Genomic DNA, 25,055 nt, shown 5'->3' on the forward strand with positions numbered 1-25,055 from the left:
CGACCCCACCTCATCCAAGTCTAGCACCGGCTTCCAGGGACCTGGAAACGACAGGCGACAGGCGATAGGGTCGGCTGGGAATTTAGGAGGTCATGGATGTCCGAAATAAAGGTGTAAAAAAGGGGAGGAGGAATTGATTTTGGCTTTAAGACACCGGAACTTCCAAGGTTCCTGCAAAACCATTTGCAGCTTTTGCAAACAGCCTTAAAGTCATCAGCGCCCCACTGCGGAATTCAAAGCTAAGCTTGTCACAATTGTTAACACCTTCTTTGACCAGTCTTTTTATATTTGACAATTATTCTCTTCTGCGCCTCTGTTTTGTCGGCAGGAAGGTTCTGCTGTCTCGGTTTTCAGGAGTACCCTATACAGCCCCTTCGCGTGGAAGCCGGGGGAAGATTTCTCTCCGCTCGCCCGCTTTGCAGGGTGAGTAGGTTTCGAGGCTTAGAGAGCGGGGCGCAGGGGAGGGGAGAACGGAGACTAACCATTTTGGAAGTCCCTATGGGTTACATTGAAAGTTAACCACGGTCCAGGTTCTAGGTTGAGCACAATGACCGCCTCCCCCTGGGCAGCTGGCCCAGGGCGAGCACAGAGGAGCTCGGCCTTTGGCCTCGTTGCGGGAACCCAGGTTCCGAGAGCGCAGAGACTGCGAGTCTCCGCGAACCGGCGGAGCCGCGTCCACGCGGGACCCGGCGTCCCGCCGAGCGCCGGCCGCGTGGAGCTTCCTCCGGCCGAGCCGGGAAGGGGGGTGCTCCCTCGCGGCCCTCGGGGGAGCCCTCCCACTCTTCCCAACTTTCCCGGCCCCAGGGCCGGAGGAGGGCGCCTCTCCCGGCGGGGACGCGCTGGGTACTTAAAGGCGGCTCGGCGGGGCCGGCGCTTGTCAGTCGGAGCGCGCGGCGGCGGCGGCGCACGGTGGAGCGAGGCGCGGCGGCGGCGAGGAGCGGGAGGAGGGGCATGGAGCCGCCGCGGGCCTGCTGAGCACTGGAGCGCGGGCAGCCGGCGGCACGGTGAGCGCGGGCTCGGCCGGCTGGCCGCCTCGGAGGGACGGGCCGCGCGAGGGCTGCGCGGGGCCCCGGGCGCGCAGGGCTCTGGGGTGCCTCTTGCCGAGCCCCGCGGACCCCCACCCGCTCCCCCGGCCGTGCGGGCGCCGCGTCCAGCGCCGGGAGGCAGGCTTAGGGCTGCGGCATCTCCAGGCTTCCCGGCGGCGGTTCCTGCAGCCCCTTCCCCACTGACCCCTCCTCCCTTTCTTCTCCTCTGGCCTCTCCTCCCTTCCTCCCTTGGGGCCCCGGTTTTGTGACTGGATTAGGAGGCGGACGACGGTGTGGGGCACGAGGCTGGTTGGAGTATCTCCCCCTCCCCGGTCCGTGGGTTCGCACCTGTCCAGGCACCAAGACGCTCGGCGGCCCGGCTTCTGTGGGTCAGCCGGGCCACAGCCGCACGTATCCGCGGGCCTGGGCTCCCCTTCCCTTGCCGGCTCGGAGGGGCTGGGAGGGCGGCCGGGCGCAAGTTTCCATGCCACCGCGTGTGGGCCCCGCAGCAGGGCACACCTGTCAGCTGGAGAGGCGGCACACTGGGCAGCCCCACAAAGTTTCGGGGGTAGACTGGCGGTGTGCGTCCTTGGCTGGGGGTTTTCTCCTTCCGTCGTCTGGGGAAGGGGGTGAAGACGGTCTTAGGGAGCGCCCCCAACCTGGTGTCCTTGAAGCCGGATGCACGTTAGCCTACAAGGGCCAAGCTCTCGTGCATCCCTTCTGAGCGAAGGAGCAAGGAGGTGGAGGGGCGGCAGCAAGAGGAGTTCTAGCCTCTCCTCCTTCGGCTTGGTGCGACACGGCCCCGTCTGGACAGGGGCACCTCAACCAGAGCCCACACCACCGCCTGATTTCGCGTGGGGCCTCCGCTTGCGGGACCTTCTTAGGTCCTCTGTGGGGTAGAGGTGCCGTGGTAATGCCTCCAATTCCTGAGCGGGGGAAGGAGGGTCCCGCCTGGGGAAGGAGGGGGCTGGCGACACCGAGGATGCCGCCTTTGTCTGCAGGCACACTTTGCCAAGGTAGCTGGGGCCCCGAGGGCATGAGCGGGGCCTAGTCCGACTGATTCCTTGGGTTTTCCGTTCCTTCCCGGCTGGGTCGTGGGAAACCGGCACGTGGGTGTGGCCGACGCCGCCTTTGCCAGAAGGCGAGGCTCAGGCGGGGATGAGAAGCGTGGCGAGTGCCTTCCCAGTGCATTAACCCGGTGGGCACCGCCTCTAGGACTGCACCGAGGCGGGGCGCCAGGCCAGCCCGGCACGTTGCTGGGCTGGCCTGGCGCCCCCCTGCCCTTTCCCAGAGCACAGGCAGCCAGTGGTGCCCGCAGCGCCCCCTCGGCATGTAAGCTCTAGAAGGGGCGGGGGTTGCTCCTGGGCGGGATGCAGGGCCTGGGGGCCCCTGTGCCGCAGGTGCCAGTGTGCCGGGGACCCAGAGAGGGCTGGAAGTCCTGCAGAGGAAGCACCGGCAAGCTCCCCTGGATAGCAGGGCAGAGTGCAGGCTGGCCGAGCTTCCCAGAGGAGGGAGGCTGCCAAAAGCACTTTCCGGACCGGAAGCTGTTGGAATGCTACTGGTACCTGAGTCTCAGGCTGATTTAGGCAGTGATTGGTGTTCCTCACCCCTCCTAGGTGGCTAAGTGCCTGTTTCCCTGACAAGGTGTGTTTGTGTTGGGGTGTGGGTCAGCGGTCTGTTTCAGTGAGACCTAGAGTTGGAGCAAGCTTGTAAGTGAGACCTCATTGTCTGTAGAAGGTGGGTGGTGGTGGTGGAAACAGGATTCTCCAGATCAGGCAGGTGGGAAGGAGAGGAGATGGGGAGAAGGCCTCAGAAAGGAAGTGGGGAACTGTGCTCATCAGCCTTCCCCCCTCACCCATCAGCCTTCCCACTTGGGTTGTCCTTCAGAGCTGGAAGTGCTTCCATTTTCAGTGAAATGATTTACCTGAGCCCTGTGGAGCAAGAAACCATTGGAACCCCTCATTGGGGGGATACTAAGTCTCAGAGAAACTTGGGCAAGGTCAGGCAGCCAGGATGGAGTAGAGCTGTGTGTCAAGCACAAGTCTTCTGGTGCCCAGTGCTAGGGCTCTTTGCATTAAAACACAGCTGTTTCCAACTGGGCAGATGCTAGGTGCCCTGACTTAGTTGCAAATGAAACCTGGCAGCATTTCCAGGAGCTGCGGGCAGGGGGACGAGCATAGAGATTCCATGCGGGCACTAGGACCAAGTAGATGGGGCTTCCCAGGCAGCCACCCCTCCCAGGCTGCTGCAGTGGTGGCTGCAGTTGCTTCTGATGCCCGAGTGCTGGCCTTCCAGGAGGGCTGTCCACACCCCAGCTCTCATTTCCTCTTTCCCTTGTCTGCTTTTCCCAGTCACTTTCCTTTTCTTTCCTGCCCCTCAAGTAAATGAGAAAAAGGTGAGAAAGCAGAGAACACGGAAACTTTCTCTTACTGATTTCACTGTTTCAAGAAAGGGAAGCTATTTCCTTTTTTCCCTGGTGCCTTTTTATGTTTCCTGCTGTTTCTTGTCTTTTCTTCCCCCACTTTCTTCATGGCCCTCATTGGTGGCTGTCCTTTACTGGCGAATATTCCCCTCCCAGCGTGCAGTCTCCTAGTGGGTACAGGTAGAGGCTGCCTACCTGCCTTGGCCCTCCCTCTCTCTGGCCCCTCAGATGCTCAGAGCTGCCTCTGGCCTCAGGCTCACCTCTACTGAAGCTTGCCTAGAAGAGCTTTGGGTCAGGTAGATCCCAGTTCTGCCATCCACCAGCGGGGTATCACATAGCTCTCCCTGGCTTTTGATTTGTCTAACAATATTAAATCCTACTCTAAGTGCTTCACATAGGGAACCCATTTAACCCTCAAAGATGCTACGAGGTTAGTGCCGCAGTCCACATTTTACAGGTGGATTAACTAAGGGGCAGAACACAGTCACACAGATAGTATGTGGCAGAAGTGGGATTTGAACCCCAGGAGCCTAGATTCTGAGTCTACAAACAGTCTTAGTCAAGCTCAATAAATGGTAATGGTTCTTATTAGTAGATCATTTCCCCTGTTCTAGCGCTAGGCCCAGAAAAAATGCCCCCGCTCCCCCTGACTGGAAATGCTGCCTCCTGCCTGACCTCCCATCTCCTGCCTTCTCCCACCAGATGCCGGTGCAGCTGTCAACAGCACTGCGTGTGGTGGGCACCAGCCTGTTTGCCCTGGCAGTGCTGGGTGGCATCCTGGCAGCTTATGTGACAGGCTACCAGTTCATCCATACAGAAAAGCACTACTTGTCCTTCGGCCTGTATGGTGCCATCCTGGGCCTGCACCTGCTCATCCAGAGCCTGTTTGCCTTCCTGGAGCACCGGCGCATGCGGCGGGCAGGCCGGCCACTGAAGCTGCCCTCCCCGCTGCGGCGCTCAGTGGCACTCTGCATCGCTGCATACCAAGAGGACCCCGACTACTTGCGCAAGTGCCTGCGCTCGGCCCAGCGCATCGCCTTCCCTGACCTCAAGGTGGTCATGGTGGTAGATGGCAATCGCCAGGAGGACGCCTACATGCTAGACATCTTCCATGAGGTGCTAGGTGGCACCGAGCAAGCCGGCTTCTTTGTGTGGCGCAGCAACTTCCATGAGGCGGGTGAAGGGGAGACAGAGGCCAGTCTGCAGGAGGGCATGGACCGTGTGCGGGATGTGGTGCGGGCCAGCACCTTCTCATGCATCATGCAGAAGTGGGGAGGCAAGCGAGAGGTCATGTACACAGCCTTCAAGGCCCTTGGTGATTCGGTGGACTACATTCAGGTAAGGGTGCCTCTCTAGGAGTGTATGGACATGTGGATGTGTCCAGCCAGCCAAGCAAACTCTCCTCCTGGGATTTGAGGTCCAGTCTAGGTCCCTTGTGTTGTGCACATCCCTCCTCTGCACTTAAGAAGGCAACAAGGCATAATGGTTCTGAACAGCAGTCCTAAGGTCAAAAAGATGGATGGATGGAATCCTGTCTCTGCTGTTACTTGGCTCTGTGACTTGGGTAGGTTTCTGACTGGTATCCCTATAATAATAATAGCAAACAGCTATATAGCATTTACTTCATACCAGACACTGTTGTGGGCACTTCATACATATTAGTTCTTTTAATCCTCATAAATCTCCTGGGGGTAAATATTATTATTTCCACTCATAGGTGAACCTGAAGCACAGAGAGGCTAAGTAACTTGCCTAATGTCACACAGCAGTATGGTGCAGAGCCAGGGTTTGAGCCTAGGCGGTCTGTTTGAAGTCTGCCTTCATCCATTGTGCAATACTGTCTCGCCCTTGGCAACATAAGATGAGCCTCTTCATAAAGAAGTGTGGTGAAGAGCAAAAGAAATCACGCTCCAAAACACTCAAATAGTATTTTAGTTATAGGCCAAAAAGTCCTCTTCCTGGTGTCAAATTCGTATCTGTGAGGTGGGGGGACACAGGTGCGAATCATCCCCCAGCCTGAGCCTGCAGCAGTCTTGGCAGGGCCAGGACCCTGAACAGACCCTGCCTAGCTTCCAGTGAAAGGGATCATTGACACCAGCCTGGAAATCTTATTAGGTTGATAAGGTTAACACAGCTCCAATTTTCAAATAACAAAACCTAGAGAGAACTGAGTAAAGCTCACACATTTCAATACCAAGTAGAGACTGACACCCAGGACCCCAGATTTCTGGCCCAGCATCTGGACCACTCCTGTGTTTCTGCCCTTCTCCGCACGTGCCGGAGGGTTTTGCCCATCACTTGAATGAATAGCTGCCACTGTGGTAGCCGCCTGTGTACCAACTGAGTCTTGCTGACAGCATGTTGAGTACTCCAATATTTAAATTTTCTATATTGTACTCACCTAAAAATAGCTTGCTACAGATTTTTTGGTTTTGGCTCTTTTCAAAGTTGCATTCTCACACGAGAGTTGTGATTTTTCTGTCTTCCTAGCCCCAAGGACCTCCTCAGCCTTTAAGAGAGGGACGTGAGGCAGTTCTTGGTTCTGCAGTTCACCTAGGGTTGAGAGACCTTTGAAACTTTCCTGGGGACTTGGAAGGCTTAGAAAAACCGAGCCCTGGAACATACTCCAGCTCCAGTGAGTGTCACCCACTCTCTAGAAGCAGGGGATCCCCCCAGACCTGCTCTACCACACATCTTCCTTTCCTGAGCATTTCCTGTTTGTTCTGGTGGCTCACACACCTGAGCCAGCCTTTCTCTTTTCGGCTCTGGGCTTACTGCCTGGGGCAGCCCTGAGCTGGAGTCAGTGGACTCTCAGTGGATTTCAGCCTGTCTTCCAACAGCCCTGCTGAGGGTATGCCTTTCCCTCTGTGGGAGACAACCCTGCCCCAGCCAGTGGAGGAAACCCAAGCAGCCAAGAGCTCTAACTTCCCTAACCCTGCTCAGCTGGGAAGACCTCCCTGGAGTGATGAAGCTGAGCAGCCTGAAGAATGGGTTAGGGTCAGGGCAGGAAGCAGCTCTGAGACCAGCAGCACTGGGAAGCTTGGCCTGAAAGCTGAGGAGGCTCTGGGAGTCTGGCCTGAGGCTCCCTGGGACCTTCCCAGCATGGGTGAGGATGTAAGGATGTGTCGGTGGGGAGGAAGGAGGGAGCAGGGTGATGGCTCTGCCTGGTTCCCCCCTCAGCCTCATACTGCTGCTTGTCTGTGGCCACCAAGTCTTCTAACATGGAGAAAGCTGGGTAGGGCTGAGGTATGGGGGGCAGCAGCCCCCTTCCTGCAGGTTAATGGGCTCTCAATTAGCAGCTTTAGTCAAAGAATTTTAAGCTTTTGCAGAACCGGGTTTGGGCCCATCTGTGGATACTGTTCTTTGCTCTGTCAGGGGTCAGGAAACCAATTCCCCTGCCCAATGGTTAACTGGGTTCTTTCTACCATCAGTAATTTTCTAGAAAACCGACCAGGAGTCAGCCACCAGGGTAAGTGTTCATAGCCCAGAGGAGAATCCAGGCGAGAGCAGCCCTTGGCCGCCATGTCAGTGGGGGGCCTGTAACTAGGTAGATACGTCCTCCACTTAGGCTGTGAGTTGTCCAAGAGGCCAGAGCCTGAAACAGGGAAGACCCTGTTAATAATCTTATGGGAGAGCTTTGGCCAGCAGCATCTGGCAAGAGCCATTTCTTGGCCTTCTGAGGAGTGTCTGCTGGCCTTGGTCTAGCCACTGTGCCTGTCATCTGATTTCAATGACTTGTTCCTCCTTTCTTCCCAAGGACCCCCAGAGAAATATTTTGAGAGCATTTCTGAGGAGCCTGGCTCTGTAGGGGCTAAAAACTTGTGCAGTACTAAGCATTTCTCTTTCCAGGCCCAGCACTGACAGTCTCCTGGCTTTCTCTCTCAGCCTAGTAGCTGTCGAAGGGGGTTATGTCCCTCAGGCAGTGAGCAGCCTGGTGTGTGTGTGTGTAGACCTGGGGTCACAATGGGCTGACAGTGCACTCCCTCTGCAGGTGTGTGACTCTGACACTGTGCTGGATCCAGCCTGCACCATTGAGATGCTTCGAGTCCTGGAGGAGGACCCCCAAGTAGGGGGAGTTGGGGGAGATGTCCAAGTAAGAAGTAACCAAGGATTCCTGGGGGTGGGGGTCTGGACTCTTTCTGCTTCCTAATCCAACTGGATATGCTGGGAAATGGGCATCTTGACTTCCTAGTATTGGGGGGAGGGGGAAGTTCCTCTTTGACAGTTGTCACTGGTATCAAAGGGCTCACTTGCCCCTTTCCTGCTCTTTTTCAACCTGAGGGGAAAAAATCACTTAACAGATATGTAGAAAGCCTGTGCTGCTGGGAGGGGCACAGTATTCGGAATCCATCGATCCTGGAGGGTGTCTTCTTTTTGGCCGGTGGTGTAGCAAGCACCTCCAAAGTTACACCCTTGAGAAACCCTTGCTCTTAGGAAGTTGTGCTGAAGAGCTCTGGGCAGTATGGTAAGAATGAGGGGCCAGATCTTGAGGGCACTGCTGGCAACAGGCCATGTCTTCCCAAGAAGCTTTCCAACTGCAGAAGGGTCAGGATGGGTGGCTGGGATGTTGCTTTGCATCTTTTTCAAGCCCTTCTCTCTGCCACCGCCACAGGCTGCCTCCTGAAATTGATGGCGGCTTTGACTGCAAGCAACTTCACTGGGACAATCAGTGTAGATGACACAGTGGAGAGGTGGGGCTGGTGCTTGGGAGAGTAACCAGGTGTGGTTGGCTCCTCTGAGCCTCAGGTTTCCAAGCTCTGGCTGGGCTAGGACTGATGGCCAGAAATTTAAGCAATGGGCTACAGAACTCAGGGAAAGGAGGCCTCTCTGGTGTCTCCTGGGGCTCATGTCGTCAGGTGAGGGGGCCTAGCATCTCTGGTTCCCTTACAGATCCTCAACAAGTATGATTCGTGGATCTCCTTCCTGAGCAGTGTGCGGTACTGGATGGCCTTCAACGTGGAGCGGGCCTGCCAGTCCTACTTTGGCTGTGTGCAGTGTATCAGTGGGCCCTTGGGCATGTACCGCAACAGCCTCCTCCAGCAATTCTTGGAGGACTGGTACCATCAGAAGTTCCTAGGCAGCAAGTGCAGCTTTGGGGATGACCGGCACCTCACCAACCGAGTCCTCAGCCTTGGGTACAGGACTAAGTATACAGCGCGCTCCAAGTGCCTCACAGAGACCCCCACCAAGTACCTCCGGTGGCTCAACCAGCAGACCCGCTGGAGCAAGTCTTACTTCCGAGAGTGGCTCTACAACTCTCTGTGGTTCCATAAGCACCACCTCTGGATGACCTACGAATCAGTGGTCACAGGTTTCTTCCCCTTCTTCCTCATTGCCACAGTCATACAGCTTTTCTACCGTGGGCGCATCTGGAACATTCTCCTCTTCCTGCTGACGGTGCAGCTGGTGGGCATTATCAAGGCTACCTATGCCTGCTTCCTTCGGGGCAATGCAGAGATGATCTTCATGTCCCTCTACTCCCTTCTCTATATGTCCAGCCTCCTGCCAGCCAAGATCTTTGCCATTGCTACCATCAACAAGTCTGGCTGGGGCACCTCTGGCCGAAAAACCATTGTGGTGAACTTCATTGGCCTCATCCCTGTGTCCATCTGGGTGGCAGTCCTTCTGGGAGGGCTGGCCTATACAGCTTATTGCCAGGATCTGTTCAGTGAGACAGAGCTAGCCTTCCTTGTCTCTGGGGCCATCCTGTATGGCTGCTACTGGGTGGCCCTCCTCATGCTGTATCTGGCTATCATTGCCCGGCGATGTGGGAAGAAGCCAGAGCAGTATAGCTTAGCTTTTGCTGAGGTGTGACATAGCCCCCAAGCAGAGCGGGAAAAGTGCAATGGGTAAGGGAGGGAAGGGGAATGGAAGAGAAAACACATGGTGGGAGGGAGGGAGTGCTGTTTTAGTTTCTTAATGGTCCAAAGGACAAATATGAAGTGCAAAGATTGACCGCAGTATGGCCTTGGGCAGTTCTGCTCAGAGGAAGCAACACTGATTCCAGCTCAGGGGGGCTCAGGAGACTTATGTTTTCAGGCTGCCTGCCTGCTTGCCTCTGCATGCATGGTGGTCTCTGGGAAAGATTCCACTTCCTCCCCAGGGATCCAGAGAGAACTCAAAAGTGCTAAACCAAACAGTAAGTTCCATTCAGGGGCAACTTCTGATAGGTAAGTGAGCAATGACAGCCTATGGGAAGGGGTTCTCTTAGTCCATCTGAGCACAACCAGTGGTGGTGGGAGAACTTCTGAGATCTGGGCCAGCTAGTAATGTGTCCCCCCTCAATCTAGTTATCAATGCAATAAGATTGTGCCTGAACTACAAGGCCCAGAAACCTCATCTTTGGGTATCAGAAAACAGGGTCCAGGAATGGTGCTTTATTATGTGATGCACCCCATTCCATGTCTCAGCATCTCAAGGATGAGCCAAACTAGCAGGGAGTTAGCACTGAATTACTTTTAAGTGTACATATGTGTGAGGAAAGTTTGCCAGGAGGAATGAAAACTGGTGGTGGTGCTAAAGGCCATGGACTATATGGAGGTCTTGGGCTGAGGGCATTCCACCTGGAAATTGCCCAGATGTCTGGATTAGCTTTTCTGGGATCTCTGCTGGTAAGAGATTTTTTCATCATCTACCAGTAAGATTAAACCCCAAAATGCTCAGAAAGGAAGTAAGGGCTCGGGTATTTCAACTCGTATACTCCCAAATTCCTCTCAAATTCAGCTCTAAGCCTAAGCCTCCTCACTTATCTTTCTTCAAGGTGAGGCCGTTACCTCTTCCATCCTCCTCATCATCAGGCAAGTTTTTCAGGCGGAAAGTGAGGCAGAGCCTGGACTCTCATAGACCCCTCTGCAATAGGCAAGCCTGCCCTCAGCACATGGGCGAAAAACCAGTGGGAGCTGGTCTGACCAAATTGGCTAGTATTTTGGAACTGCTTGGGCAGATTCCTTGGCAGCTGGGTAGCATGCTTGACTTTCAGGCTACAATTGACAATCGTCTCTACTGGAAAGCTTTTCAGTGTTTCCTAAGTGAACCCTCAAATCCAAGCTGGTCATCTTTGAGACTGTCCATTCTCCTCAGTGGCTTCTCCAGGGAATTCTTACAGCCAAGTTGTGGAAAGTCACTACTGCATCTGCTTGCTTCTTTCCAGGAACCAAACTGGAAGATGGAATTGGTTCTAAATCCTAAAGTTCTTGCTTTCTCTCTCACTCCTCTTGGGGCTGTTTGATTTCCCTCTGTTTTTTGGGGGGAAGTGAGGGAAGGCTATTTTCTAGAGATTTGCAATCCATAGACCGTTATCAGCTCTTGGGTTTGAAACCTGGGATCTTGACTAAGCCTTTGATTTGCAGTTGCTTGCTCGCACTCTCCCTCCCTCACAACGTCCATTCTCAGAGGGGCCAGCTAATCCCTCAGAACCAGCACAAAGGTAGAGAGTAGTAGAGGGGGCAAGCCTCTAGCGTGCCCAGGTGCTTCCTACCAAGGAACAAAGTGTGCTCTGAGCCACAGATTGGCAAACCCTGGTGCTTTCCTTCATCTCCCATGAACACAAGGGTTTTCCAGGTGCAGCCAACACTGCTGCCATCACACACACCTCGAGTTTCTGATAAGACTGCTGGTTGATGTTGGGCCCAATCCACGAAGGCTGGGAAGAGGCAGCAGGCATTTGCTGAAGGCAGTTGTTCCAGGCTCTTCCGTGTTTTTCCTGGCCAAGAAGTAAACTATTTTGAGCACTACAATGGAGGAAATCCGGTCAGCCAACTGCAGAGCTCAGACTTAACTAAGGGCTTGTTTTTCTTCAGCTTTGATTTGAAGGTTAATGTAGGATGGACTCCCAGATGAATTCCTGGCTGTCCTACCATCAGCTCTGCCTTGCACCGGGGTCATCAACTTTCCTCAGATCAAGAATAGGCAGGTACAAGTAGTGGGCTCACAACGTTTGACCTCGACTGGTTTTTCTAAGTTATTTTGTATGTTTTTCAGCAGCAAAACCAAACTGGGTCTTCAGCTTTATCCCCGTTTCTTGCAAGGGAAGAGCCTTTATACAATTGGACACATTTTGGTTTTTCCTGAGAATTTTAACCCTCTTTTGTATTATTTCTACAATAATTTGTAAACATATTTATTTTTACCTTTTTTTTACTTTTCAGGTCAAATTTTTTATACTGCACTTATTTGTCAAAATAAAGATTCTCACGTAATGCTGGTATCTGAGCTACTTCTTCCCTCTTTGTATTTAATGAAACCTAGCTCTTTACTCCAGTTTCAAAAGACGCACTGGAGATAGAAACATAGGTTTGTCAAGGTAATTCCAGTGGAACTCAGAAGCAGGATAAGTTGTCACAGCTGCCTCTGGATCTGGGGACTACAGTAAGCCCACCTTGATAACTGCACACCTATGGTGGCTTAACTTTTATTGTAGAGGGTGGGCAGGTCTTTGGTGAAATTACTGGCAGATGAATGAGGCCTAGCTAAGGCTAAAAACCAAAGCTTGCTTCCTCTTTGAGTGAAAACATTTTATCTGGCAGATAACGTAAGATTGTGGCCAAGGTGAAACAATGAAAAGCAGTGGGTACACTTCCTTCCTTGTGGAACAGGTAACAAAATGGAGTGACATTAGTGGCCCTCTCATCCCATTTATTAAAGAAACAGTAAGAAAAGATACAATGCAGGAAAAACACCAACCATCCTTTCACATCAGGCTGAACGAAGCACAGTGATTTCTCCCCTTCACCCCCCACCCCCCACCCCAATTCCCGGATTCCCATCCACATCAGTTTAAATTTCGAGGTTCTTTGATTGGGAGTACCAGTGGGGAGGGAGTTGGATGAGCAGTGAAGCCTTCATTCTGGCCTCCTCTAAGTCCCAGGAGAAGGAAGCTGCAGGCCCAATCAATCAGTCAAACTGGAACTGTATTTGGTGGGTCTTTGAAGTGGTTGCCCACCTCCCTGTTCTGTGTTCAAGCTCCCAGGGAAAGGTATGGCAGTAGAGGATGACCAGGTCCAAGCTGCCCAGGTCAGAGCTGCTGAAGCATGGTCCGTTCACCAACGCAACATTTCTAGAGAGCAGTGAGCTGATTCTCCAGTGATGAGCAGGGGACTATGTATTAATTGGGACCTGCAGGCCAATGTATCCCTGAGGAAAAGTCCACAAGAACAATTCAAGAAACTAGTAGAAACAAAGGGCAGAAAGCTGTGGGACAAAAGCACAGCAGGCTTCTGGAAGGCTGGAGATCCTTTCTATCAAGGCCAGGATCATTCCCACCTGCCATAGTCCATGTCCCACAGTAACATTTCACCTTCAGTCACGAAAGAAGCAGAGGAAAAAGATGGCTCATTTGAACTTGAGCCCCAGCTATGTTCTTCAGACTGTAGCTCCACTTTTACCCTTTTACCCTGCCCAGAACCACGGTTCCTGGAAACCAAGCTGGTCCTGGAGAGAAGGTGGTGTTTAAGGGGGTAACATTCCATTTGGGTACATTGCAGCCATTGGACCCCCTGGTCTTGGGAAAGCAGCTGGGTTTGTGCCAGGGAGGCTCCCCACTCTAGGAAATGGGACCAAAGTCTTACCTACAGGGCCATTCATCCTTGGAAAAGAAGCTGAGTTTAGACCCAGGGTCCCAGTTGGTCTTGCAAAGGGTGCTGGGTTGATACCCACAGGGCCAGCTGGAGAAGAGCCCAGGGGCCCAGGAGCTGACCTGGGGAAGGTAACCTGACCAGGGCCTAATGGGCCAGTAGACCTTGGGAAGGTAGCTGGACTTGGACCCTGTAAGCCAGTGGCCCTTGGGAAGTTAGCTGGGTTGGGGCCTAGTGGCCCAGAGGCTCTTGGGAAAATTGCTGGACTTGAGCCCTGGAGGCCAGCAGACCTCTGGAAGGTAGCTGGGTTTGAAGCCAATGTGCCAGAAGATTGAGAGAAGGCAGCTGGGTTCAGTCCCCCTGAACCTGTCCCCCTTGGAAAGGGATTAGCATTTACCCCCATGGGGCCAGGTGGCCTTGAAAAATGAGCTGAATTAGGACCTATGGGGCCAGGAGCCCTTGACATGGGAGATGGATTTGGCCCTGGAAGGCCAATTCCCCGAGAGCCAGGAGCCGAGTTTGGGCCTATGGGGCCAGGTATTCTTGCCATGGAGGATGGGTTCGTGCCCATGTTTCCAGAAGCCTGTGAAAAAGAAGCTGAATTTGCTCCTAGAAGACCTGCAGCTCTCAGAATTGGTGCAAGATCTAGGCCTTGAGGTCCAGCCATTCTTAAGTTAAGACCAGATCCTGTGCCCAAGAGGCCACCCGCTCTGGTGTCCAGATTAGAGCCTGGGCCCAGGCCACCCACCCTTGGGTTGGGCCCAAGGCCTGGGCCCAGGCCACTTGCTCTTGGGTTGGGCCCAAGGCCAGGGCCTGGAAACATACCTGACCTAGGGGCAGGATTTGTACCTACAAAGCCTGATCTTAGATTGGGACTTGGTCCGGGGCCCAGGCCAACGGGCCTAGGATTGGGAGGACCATTCCCAGAAGTCAACAGGACACCTGCTCTCAGGTTGGGTCCAGATCCTGGACCCATGGGGCCACCACTTCTGGGGTCAGGACCCGTTCCCAGGAGACCACCTGCCCTTGGGTTGGACATAGGACCTGGTCCTGGGAGACCCCCTAATCTTGGGTTAGACAAAGGCCCCGGGCCTGGAAGAGCTCCTGCTCTAGGGTTTAGAGCTGGCCCTGGGCCTGGGCCCAAGAGGCCACCTGGCCTTGGGAAAGAAACTGCACCTGTGCCAGTGGGATTCATCCCTCTTGGAAAAGAAGCCATGCCTGGGTCACGAGCACCAGCAGGGAAAGGTGCTGGGTTTGAAGCCAACGAGCCTGAAGAAGTTGGAAAAGGAGATGGGTTCCTTGGAAATGGGGCCAGATTTCCACCAACAGAACCAGTTGCCATAAGAAACGGATCCGAGTTCATGCCCAATGGGTGGCCTGTGTTTAGAAGTGGACCCCCCTGTGGTCCCAGGGAACTGTCGAGCCGTCCTCGAGGTGGCAGTGGAGCACGAGTCCAAGGAGTTGGCCGCTCTCTAGGGAAAATCCGGGGTTCTTTCATACTTTCTTGGGGACGTTGGTGATAATGGGCTTGGGGCGAGTTTTGAAAAGGATCTTGTTTTTGATGAGTGCTGTCACCAGGTACCGGGTGCCAGTCTCACAGCCAAGCTCATCACAGTCCTGCTCCCCAGGAGTGTGTTTGACAAGGACAGCGAAAGGTTTCTCCAGGTGGATGATTTTCCCATACAGGATATGATGCCCCACGATCAGCACAGGGATTCCCTTTGGCAGAACAAGAATGAGATGCCTGAGGTTCAGGGCAAGGTCATAACATTCAGGTGCCTTCTAGAGATACTCTTGGCAGACAATGCTGGCACCTCCACTCCCTGGTCTAGCTCTACCATTGTTGAGCAACCACAATGGACGACCCACCCTCGTGCCCTTTTTACTCTTTTTAGCCCCAGGTAAAAGAATTTCCACTTTTAGAGCTATGACCTTTCCAGATTCCCCAAAGCTAAATTTCCCTGCTACTACAGAGGTAGGGGGAGAACAAGCAGATAGCTTAGCAGATTAGCTAGACCTTGAATAACAAACCTGAGGGCAGTCCTCACTCTGGGTCCTGGGAGCACCACCTTGGTGTAGCTGGCTTTCCTGAGGCATTAGGTAGGGAAAGAAAAGCCCCCTCACCTCAGTGGTGTAATGTAGGTCTCCCAGGAGGTTTCCAGCTAATCCAGTGCTGTAGCGAGCCTCGATCTCCCCCTGTAGCTCCATCAGCACCCATTCTGCCAGGCCTCCAGCCCCAGCACTGCAAGCAAAGGGCTGGCGGTTACAATATTTTTGAGGGGTGAAGGATGAATAGTGTCCTACACCACCATTTAAGGCCCAAAGGAACCTTCTTGAGCACAAGTTCTTGGGAAACCGGGCAGTGCTAGGCACTGAACTAGAATTGAAATGCAAGGATCTGTGCAAGATGCACCTGAGGACCCCATTTCTTCCAGGAAAATGTCAAACCTATATAGCCCTAATCGTTCAAGCTAAATAAGAGTCTCAAAATGTACTCACCTGGAAATAACAATTTGTACCATGAGCTTTCTGTCTTTAAAAAGCAACTGAAAATAAGCTGTAAAGGAAAAAAAAAAAAGATTTAGGATAATAATAATGATAACTAATATTTATCACTTAGTGTGTGCTAGGCACTTTTCTAAGTGCTTTAGACACACTTTATTCCCCTAACAGCTCTATAAAGTGTAAATTTTTTTACTTGATACTGTACATATAAGACTGCTTAAGATCACCAAAGGTCAACTACAATGTGGAAAGTCAATAGATATCACAACTGTGTTTAAGGTCACACAGCTACTAGTCAAAAAGCCAGGATGTCAATCAAAGACATACATTGCAGAGCCCACACTCTTGACCACTATGCTAACTTGCCTTTCTCAAGGATATTCTATTTTCCATTCTGCATATTTCTAAAATACTAAGGTATTGTTTTAGATTTTACTTTTTTCTTTGGTGATGATATACACTTCACGTCTACTACTTTGGTTATCTTATATTTCAAAGTTCAAAGGACCTCCTTTAACTAAAAAGGCCAAGAGAACTGAAAAAGTCCTTCAGATTTTAGTGAATGGTAAGCTGATTTCTGACATGATTCACAAACACTTCGACCATCTTTCACTTAGATACTAAAATACCATGCCGCTAAATAACTTTCATTTTATACAACAGCACCACCTGGTGGCAAGTTTGTAGTACTCTACAAGAATGGGTTAAAATGGGACATCTTTGCCTGAAACAACTGGCTTCCCTTATATTTGTCTTTCTGGGAAGGACAGATTCATAGGGGTTAAGGGATCTAAACTACAGCTTCTGTATAAGTCTCTCCAATGAGCAGATGGAGCTGAGTGGGAGGTTATTAGTCCAGTGTTTACTAACCGTAGTATAGCAAGTCAATAGGTATTTGTGCTCAAGCTTAGCAAATGCCTGATTAAAAAGTTAAACAGATTTCTTTACTGATATGTTAATCTTTCATTTTGGACCTCCAGGGACAAGTGTAGTGCCAGCAGCTTTACAGGATGGCAGAACCTCTACTCTTGAGCACCAAACGTACTTTGGGAACATGAGGTTGGTCAATTCACTGGACTTCAAATTCAAGTATAAACAGGAGCTAATATTTAATTGAATTTTTACTATGAATCAGATGCTGTGCATATATGTGGGTAGTCTCTCATTCAGTCACTGTGACAACTCTATGAGATAGGTTCTTATCCCTATTTTGCAGATAAGCTACTGAAGGATACCCTTGCTTATATGTGATACATACAGTTGGTATGTGGTAGACCCAGCCTAAGAACCTAGGCCATCTGACTTTATGTACACTGACAATGACTACCCAGTTCTGCCCTCCCAAAGGAGAAATCCAAGTGCCAGTGAGAATGAAAAGGCAAAGAGACATCAGGCAGGCACTGCGTACATGCAAGAGCTGGTCCAAAAGGCAATGGGGAATCAAGAGGCATCCTTGAACAAGCTGCTGCTTCTGCAGCAGCACTAGTTATGGCACCACTTGAGAACAGGTAATGCACTAGCTCAGGAGGGCAAAGGTCTTCTGACAGATGAGGAGGCCACACCACCAAAAGCACTTTAAAAATTCTTCTTTTCTAAGGTTTCTTGAAGAAGAAAGGATAACAATTTAAAATCAGAAGGCCTAAATTCAGGTTCTGGCCTCTAAGTGTGGAACTCTCTACGGTGTCATCACACACAAGTCACTTAATAACTATGGGGCCAACACCTAGATTACCTGACTCATTAAAACTATTGTGAAGACTAAAAATAACATGAAAAAAAATGCTTTAAAGACCTTAAGTTCCATTCAGATGAACAGCTAATTTTTTTAGACAGGATAAATAAATCAGCATTTCCACAGTATAATTTTGACTATAATTTAGAGACTGGTAGGTATATTTTAGTCATGAATCAAAAAAGGCTCAATAACAAAAAGATGAAGTTGTGAAGTTTCTAAAGGTCAATCAATGCAGAGAGATTGAGAAGCCGTTCTTGTAAATAAGCTTTTGATGACTGATGGTGCAGTATATTTTCCTTAAAGGATATAAGTTATAGCAAAATACAGGCGGTTTCAGAGAAGCAACAAAGTGTTCACACAGATACACAACACATTCTAGGAAGATCATGGCAGGCAAGATCAATCTTTAAGGCTTCTGACCACATTTTGAGATGGGCATGTGGGGACTGTTTAGGAAAAAGGGATACAGAAATATTTTCAGTGCATTCCCCACTTCCTGGGAATTCAGAACAGTGGCCTAAGTAGGCAAAGGAAAACAGATGCTTAATAGCTGGGTCAGAGTGGCTGCACTTGCATACTAACTCCTGGCGCTTCAATGAGCACACACAGCTTTACCCACTTATGTAGGAGGCCCTGCCTGAGCACAGCTATTGATACTGGCAGACATCTAGAAATGCTCCTGAAAATAAGAATTCTGTGGCCTACAGCCTCAGCTCTGCTGCTATACCCAGTCAGGCTGGTAAAAACTTGTGCTAGACCTACTGGGATGCCGCAGATGTGAATACAAATGAAGTTCACACCCAGCTTGTAACAATCTAGCTCATAGGAACCCGAGGACTGACCTGGCCACATTTATGCATGTGAGGGTGTATTTACCAAGTTAGTAAGAAACGTAGAGAAAGGCATCCCTTTATTGAATTCAGAAATTCTGCTTTAGTGCCTTAAAATATCCTATTGCCTGAATCCTATTATTCCTTTTCTTGCTCCTTAAGATTACTATTCTAAGCAACTGTTCTCAGTAGATACCTGGGCACTTCACTGAGGACACACCTGATAGAGGTGACAGGGAATATGTATTTCACTTAGTGTGGAGGTGACCAAAAAGGATACGAGAACATGCAGCCCCATCTGTCCCCATCCCCTTGAGAGTAAGCAGAAAGAGTTAGTAAGAGAATAAAGAGGTGAAGGAGTATAATACAAATCAAATGCTATTAGTAATAACAAACACAACATCACAATGAAAATTTTCTGTATAACAACAAGATTTCTAAGTCTTCAATCTCAACTCATTCCAACACTTAAAGACAACTAGAGCAATTTCTATGCATTTGTTCTAAGATATTGCTTGTGTAGAAATTGCAGCTTTATCAAGAGCAGCGTTTGAAGCCACAGTATGATGAATACATTATATCAAATCATGAAACCAAAAGGAGTCAATGGAAGAGCTCGCCCAGCACCTCTCTTTCTCCAGAACCTTGAGTTTAATCCTAGATTTGGCTAGGACCAACTAACTTGTCTTTGGACAGGAATAATTCCAAGTTAACAATGTAACTGTAGAGCCAGGGAAAAAGTTCTGTGATGTCACTTTTCAAAAAGATGTTTAAATTCATTCTATTTCAGAGTGGAATCTCACAGGCCACAACTAGAGCGTGGACTTGGAGAGATGAGGAGGTGTGGAAAAAACCAAACCTCTTTCTCTGCAATGAATTATTTGGACTCCTCCTTTATCTCATAAAAGGGGGGAAATTTTTTCTACTCAGTTTTTCCGGGCCTTCACAAAGCGAAATAAACTAAACAATACTTAAGTTCTATATTCCTAACTTAGTCAAGTGACTAGCTTTGCTAAGGAAAAAATTTTTTAAAGCACTTTGCACTTTTTAACTCCCAATTTTTCCTCAAAAACAATAAAAGTCTTTTTGGGGGCTTTGAAATGTCTAGAAACGATACTTATCTAAGCTTGCCCCAGATCATCCCCAGTCTTAAGACCTGGCATTAGTTTGGAGGTCTTGGGTAAAGTCACTGTTGCTTCTCAGGACAGTGCTCCAGATGACTTCGAGACCCCTGAACAAACCACAGAGCAGCAAAGGAACCAGCAGTCTCAGAATCCATCCAGACCCACAAGGGGAATCCTCATCAAAACCCAAAAGGTTTGACTGGAATCAGAAGAATCCGGGATACACCTCATTTAACTACCATTTAGCTTCTTTTTTTTTTTTTTATAATTTTTATTTATTTATTTTTCCCCCAAAGCCCCAGTAGATAGTTGTATGTCATAGCTGCACATCATTCTAGTTGCTGTATGTGGGACGCGGCCTCAGCATGGCCAGAGAAGCAGTGCCTTGGTGTGCGCCCAGGATCCGAACCCGGGCCGCCAGCAGCGGAGCGCGTGCACCCAACCGCTAAGCCACGGGGCCGGCCCTGCCATTTAGCTTCTATCTCTATATTGAAGTTAGTTACTATTAAATTATTAAAAACATGAAAAATCAAAGTGCCACTACAATTTAAGAAGGAAGAAAAGTCCAGGCAGAGTGTTATCTTAATAATACAAAAAACTTCATTTCTCACATAGCTAACCTTTTTTGAACACTTATAAGGATTCTCTCATTTCATCCTAAAAACAATCCTATGGGGCCGGCCCGGTGGCTTAGCGGTTAAGTGCACGCGCTCCGCTGCTGGCGGCCCGGGTTCGGATCCCGGGCGTGCACCGACGCACCGCTTCTCCGGCCATGCTGAGGCCGGGTCCCACATACAGCAACTAGAGGGATGTGCAGCTATGACATACAACTATCTGCTGGGGCTTTGGGGGAAAAAATAAATAAATAAAATCTTTAAAAAAAAACAAAAAAAAAAACAAAAAACAATCCTATGATTGTAGGCATTGTCTTATCACTCCCATTTTACAAATGAGAAAACAGGCTTAGAGAAGCTAAAGGTTAAGTAACTGGTCACACAGCTAGAAAGTGGTAGAGCTGGGACGAGAACCCTAACCCCTCCACAATATGGCCTCTTGCAGTCCTTTCACAGCCCCATCTCATGCACTACTTTGCATGAGAACTTCTGATTGCTTTACAAATATCAGCCTTTCTCACAGCTTCTCTTATAAATGGTAAATAAGTAACCTATGGGGAAGATCTTATAATTTGCCACCAAAGTAGCTATCCTATCTGTGGGGCAGGCACTTAAAAACAAAAAATAAGCCTGCTTTTTGTCATATCCAACTGATGAAAGTTAGGTTTTTGAAATCTCTAGAGATCTACTCAATGTCACCTCCAGGATTCAAAACTTTACCCTAACCTCTGTTCCTTAGTGTAAGGCAGAATAAGCCAGGAAAACAGAGCAAGTTCTTTGTCACAGATTCATTTTACTCTCCCACAAAATTTAATTCCCTTATCTTTTGGTTTTTGAATTGTTAAATGTTAACATGTTAAAAGATTACTGTCTTATAGAGAACAGCATGAGCAGAGATCCTCGTAATGGTAACTGCCTTCAAAATAAAATGTGGCAGGAGAAAGTGCAATACATATCGCACTTGCATATCCAATTAAATAGATAACAGCTTTTACTGAAACAAGAGGCTTTGACCCAATGTTTTAACCTAATTACAAATAATTAAATTTTACTAGAGCAAAACAATGTTTTATAAATTTTTTTCATTAGAACTTTTCAATTCATCCTGTATTTTAAGCTTTTAAGAAAAGGAATAAAAGCTTAACTTTAAAATTCTTAATTTAAAAAATTAAATACATGACACAAAATGTTTGCAAACTGCTAGGCCAACAGTTAGCATTTACTGAGTTCTTATCTGGTCCCAGGGACTATTCTTTGTGTTTAGGGATACAGTAAGAACTCAAGTTGTCAGATCTGGATTCTGCCACTTATCCTATGTGTGACAGTGGGGTAATTTAACCTCGTTTCAGTTTCCCCACCAATAAATTGCGCATAAAAAAAAACCTACTTCAAAGAGATGTTGTGAGAATTAAATGAGGTTATGAATGTAAAGTTCTTAGCACAGTCCCTAACATATGGTAAGCTTTTAGAGTCAAGCTATTGATTACCTGGAAGAAGTGGCATTTTCTTACTATATGTCCAATCAAATGTCTTAATACTACACTGTATAATTATTATTTTAATGTTTGTAGTGGACTGAAACATCCTATAAAAGCAGCAGGTCATCAGAATAAAATCAAGTTTACATAATGGGACAACAAGTCAAACATGGCAGTCAGGGTTCACCAAACTGCTTCAGGGATTAAGTTCTGGAAGGTTTTTTTCTCTAAACATGACTATTTCTGTGTGCCTTTCTACCAAATGAACCATTCAGCAAGTTTATATACAACTGAATACAGATTATTTTTATTAGCAGTGTTATTGTGGTTTTGTGACTGAGGGGGATTGTTTAAGTTTCAAAGGGGATCTTGTCTCTTGACAGGCTTATGTCACCAAGTGCTAAAATTCTCAATGAGACGCTTGCTCCCCTCCAAAAAGGGGCTATGGAGGGTAGGTGGAACTGAATGCTTCCAAACTTTTCATTAGTGAAGAGTGTGTTCAAAAACGTATGTGGATACTATGCATACACGTGGTACTTTCCCGTAACATTTTAGGATTCCCATGATGGAGGGAATCAATTACTGGTATTTGTAGACAACGGGCGGAAAAGATGGCTTCAGTCGATCTGAGTTACTCCAGTTTTCTCCATCTTCTGCTACTCTGCAACCCCTTCTCAACCCTTCCTGCTCTTACTGCTATGGCACCCTATCTTCCCCAAAGCCCCTTCCTTTCTAGCCCTGCTTGAGGTCTCCCTTAACCCTGCATTCTCCTCCCACTGGTCCCCATCTTCTCCACCCTCTCTCCTGGCCCCCTCCCATCCCTGCAGTTTGATCTACAAACACTTCCTATTTCTAGTCCCGCCCACTTTCTGGGACTTCTCAATAGGCTTCCCGTCTCTTCTCCACCCCCCTCCAAATTACCCCCAGACTTTCGCTGGGACCTCTTACCAGGCTGTTTAACCCTTTCTCCGATCTCCCAGAGAAATTATTCTTTAAACTGCCTTCCTCCACACCCCCCACCGGAATAATCTTCCAAACCGTTTACCCTCCTCCCAAAGATTACTCTTTAAACATTCTCTATCACCCTCATTCTCCAAATCGTTCCGTTTCCCCCCTCAATTCTGAAGTACTTCGCTCCTCCAGCATCCCACCCCACTCTTCTCTCACCTCTCACTCCGCCCACAAAAGAACCGGGATCACTCTCCAGACTGTCTCTTCCTTTTAACCACCCTCCAAATTACCTCTTCCAGCAGCCTCCCCCCTGCGATTTAAAATGTTCCCTCAAACAAACCTCACAGTCCTACCCCCCCACCCCACAAAGTCCCCTTTCTGATATTCCCTCTATTTCCTGGGTTCCAGTTCTACCCCGCTCCCGCAAGCCTCGCGTGCTGAGCTCCCTCCCCACCCGGGGAAGAGCCCCTTTCCGCACATACCTCGAGGTTCCGGCCCGCGCCGCCCCCTTCTCCGTCCTCCGCCCGCGCTCGGCCACCCTTTCCGCCCTTCTCCCGCTCCGCCCCGCTCGCTCCCTTCCTTCCCTCCGCCTTCCGTCTCCACACGGCTCCCTTTGGCCCTCCTACTCCGGGGGCCCCTCTAGTTCGCCCCCACCTCAGCGCGGCCCTGCCCCTCCCCTCCCCCTTCCCGGCCGCCCCTCCCCCGCCCGCTGCTCCCCGCCCCTCGGCTCGCCATTCTTCTCCCCGAGCCGCGCGCCCCACCCGACCCCAGTTCCCTAGCTTCCCGCTCCCTCGCACAATAGCCCCCATCCCCGGCTCGGTCCTCGCTCCCCGCGGCCTCCCGCGCCCCCGCCCGCGGCCTGACCTGCAATGGCGGCCGCCGAGCGCGGCGCCGCGCGGCCAACGGGCGACAACCGAACCTCCCGCCGCCGTCGCCGCCGCCGCGAGCACTGCCTGCGCACTTCCGGCCTTGCGCCGCGAGCACTTCCGGGGCAGAGTACGCCAGCGCGCGCGCACGTGGGGCCGGGGCGGAGAGAGGGGAGCGCCTGACCGTGGGTGAGTTGGGGAAGGGGTCGGGGAAGCGAGTCTGAGAGAGGGGAGTTCGAGGGGGTGCGACCTGCCCTAGGTGGACGCCCCGCGGAGCTCGTCGATTCCCTTGTGCCGAGGCTGGTGGGGGCTACTCCGTAAGTGCCCGGAGAGGGAAGGGGTGGCCGAACTCTTGCGCGCGCTTCAGACGCCCTCTTCGCCGGGCCGGGCGGAGCACGCCTGCCTTGCCCGTAGGCTCCTGATCTTGAAGGGAGACGAGTGAGGGACGAACCAGATCCGGCCCCTGCTCTCGCCCAGTGTGTGTGTTGGCGGCGGGGTGGAGGTAGTTGACAGATGCCAGACCAAGTCCTGTCGCTTCCTCCTTGAGGAGCTCTTGGTTCTGCCTGCCCCGTCAGCCCCACCATCGCTACCATTGCAAATTTAGCATGCAATAGAGTTAGGAAAAAATGTTTGCTAAAATGCAGATTCCTGAGCCCCCCCCCAAGAGATTGAGATTCTGGAGCTATGGGGTAGGACCTGGAATCCTGCATTTGTTAAAACCGTTCTTCGAGGTGATTTTGATGCAGGAATCCTGCAGACCTGACTCTGAGAGACTGATTTAAGCTGTCGATATTTCTTGCTTCTTGACAGTCGTCGTGTTTTTACCCTCTTTTTCTGCTCCCCCTCAAGAAATCTCACACAGAATAGAAAGGAGGACCTTAGTTTTTGCCTTGAGTACAACTGGTCACCTCTGTGTGTCTCCCTGCGTTTAGGTGTGCACTCCCAGTTAGAGAATGAGATTGTGTTCTGTCTTTTGCTCTAAGGTCAAGTTTTAGATTCTCACCCCTCTTTTAGGCACTTGTCAGGATTATTAAGAGTCTGGGTGGTGCTCTATATGCTGGTCTTTTAATTTTTTTGCTGAAGTATCCTGAACTTCTGGAGATTGATAGATTCTTGTGTGGGGCATAAAAGCATCATTAATTAGATATGTATTGAGAAATGAACCTCAGTAAGATGTAGTTGGAGTCTTCTATCCAGAACAGTGATGATAAACAGGATGTATGACATACTGCAGTTAATGTTTAACAATAATTTTTTTTTCTCCTCTAGGAATGGGTGAATTTACGGTCCATCGAGTGCGTTTCTTTAATTATGTTCCGTCAGGGATCCGCTGTGTGGCTTACAATAACCAGTCAAACAGATTGGCTGTTTCACGAACAGATGGCACTGTGGAAATTTATAACTTGTCAGCAAACTACTTTCAGGAGAAGGTAAGTCATTTGGGAGCCTGATTTGGTGTTTCTGATCTTAATTTTCTTCTTAAGTTGGATTATACAAAATCCTTTGTGTCTTTTGTATTCAGAGAGACGTAGGGAAGGGGACTCTCCCTGGAGTTGTTTAGAACTACATAACTTCTGTAGCAAATATGCAATCTCTTCTCTGACTGATGATGAGCTCAAGAGTTTTGATCTGTGTAATGTTGGTTAGAAAGATCCTACCTAAGAACTGTGGGGGCTCACTGTCATTTGGAAACTGAGGTTTGCTGGACCTTTTGGTCACAACAACAAGGGAAATTCTCAAGACCATTGCTTTATATGTCTGCACCATAGCAACTTTGGCAAGGCGGCATTTCCTGCTGGTGGAGTCAGTACTCATTGTCAATTCAGAAAAAATGATGAAACTTTTTTTTATTATTCCAGTAACATTGATTTATAACATTATATAAATTTCAGGTGTACATCATTATATTTCAATTTCTGTGTAGAAACATTTA

The 25,055-nt window shown here is 49.9% G+C and overlaps 4 protein-coding genes across 5 annotated transcripts in view; 2 read left to right on the forward strand and 2 right to left on the reverse strand.

The window, feature by feature from the left end:
- The first annotated feature begins 339 nt into the window (after positions 1-339).
- On the forward strand, positions 340-11,665 carry HAS3 (hyaluronan synthase 3). The gene is made up of 4 exons (XM_058528129.1): positions 340-423; positions 4,150-4,785; positions 7,439-7,540; positions 8,338-11,665. Exons 2-4 carry the CDS (start codon positions 4,150-4,152, stop codon positions 9,259-9,261), a joined length of 1,662 nt encoding a protein of 553 aa, XP_058384112.1. The 5' UTR covers positions 340-423; the 3' UTR covers positions 9,262-11,665.
- Positions 11,666-12,067: 402 nt separating this feature from the next.
- Positions 12,068-14,517, reverse strand: DERPC (DERPC proline and glycine rich nuclear protein). Its single transcript, XM_058528132.1, has one exon. The coding sequence runs from the start codon at positions 14,515-14,517 to the stop codon at positions 12,895-12,897; it is 1,623 nt and encodes a 540-aa protein (XP_058384115.1). The 3' UTR covers positions 12,068-12,894.
- On the reverse strand, positions 14,514-23,212 carry CHTF8 (chromosome transmission fidelity factor 8). The gene is made up of 4 exons (XM_058528133.1): positions 23,121-23,212; positions 15,519-15,576; positions 15,144-15,261; positions 14,514-14,738 (listed from the first exon to the last, which is right to left on the reverse strand). The coding sequence occupies exons 2-4, from the start codon at positions 15,539-15,541 to the stop codon at positions 14,514-14,516; spliced, it is 366 nt and encodes a 121-aa protein (XP_058384116.1). The 5' UTR covers positions 15,542-15,576; positions 23,121-23,212.
- A 28-nt stretch (positions 23,213-23,240) lies between these two features.
- Positions 23,241-25,055, forward strand: part of UTP4 (UTP4 small subunit processome component) — a 29,203-nt gene continuing 27,388 nt past the window's right edge. Inside the window, exons 1-2 of one of the 2 annotated variants that reach the window (XM_058528127.1) lie at positions 23,241-23,311; positions 24,392-24,552. In XM_058528127.1, the coding sequence (XP_058384110.1) occupies positions 24,394-24,552 (159 nt within the window). In that variant the 5' untranslated portion in view covers positions 23,241-23,311; positions 24,392-24,393. Of the gene's footprint in view, positions 23,312-23,397; positions 23,440-24,391; positions 24,553-25,055 lie in introns of those variants that run through there. The other variant, XM_058528128.1, reaches the window with a different exon arrangement.

This window comes from Diceros bicornis, chromosome 32 (genome assembly GCF_020826845.1).
Source record: "Diceros bicornis minor isolate mBicDic1 chromosome 32, mDicBic1.mat.cur, whole genome shotgun sequence".
In the NCBI taxonomy this organism is placed as follows: Eukaryota; Metazoa; Chordata; class Mammalia; order Perissodactyla; family Rhinocerotidae; genus Diceros; species Diceros bicornis.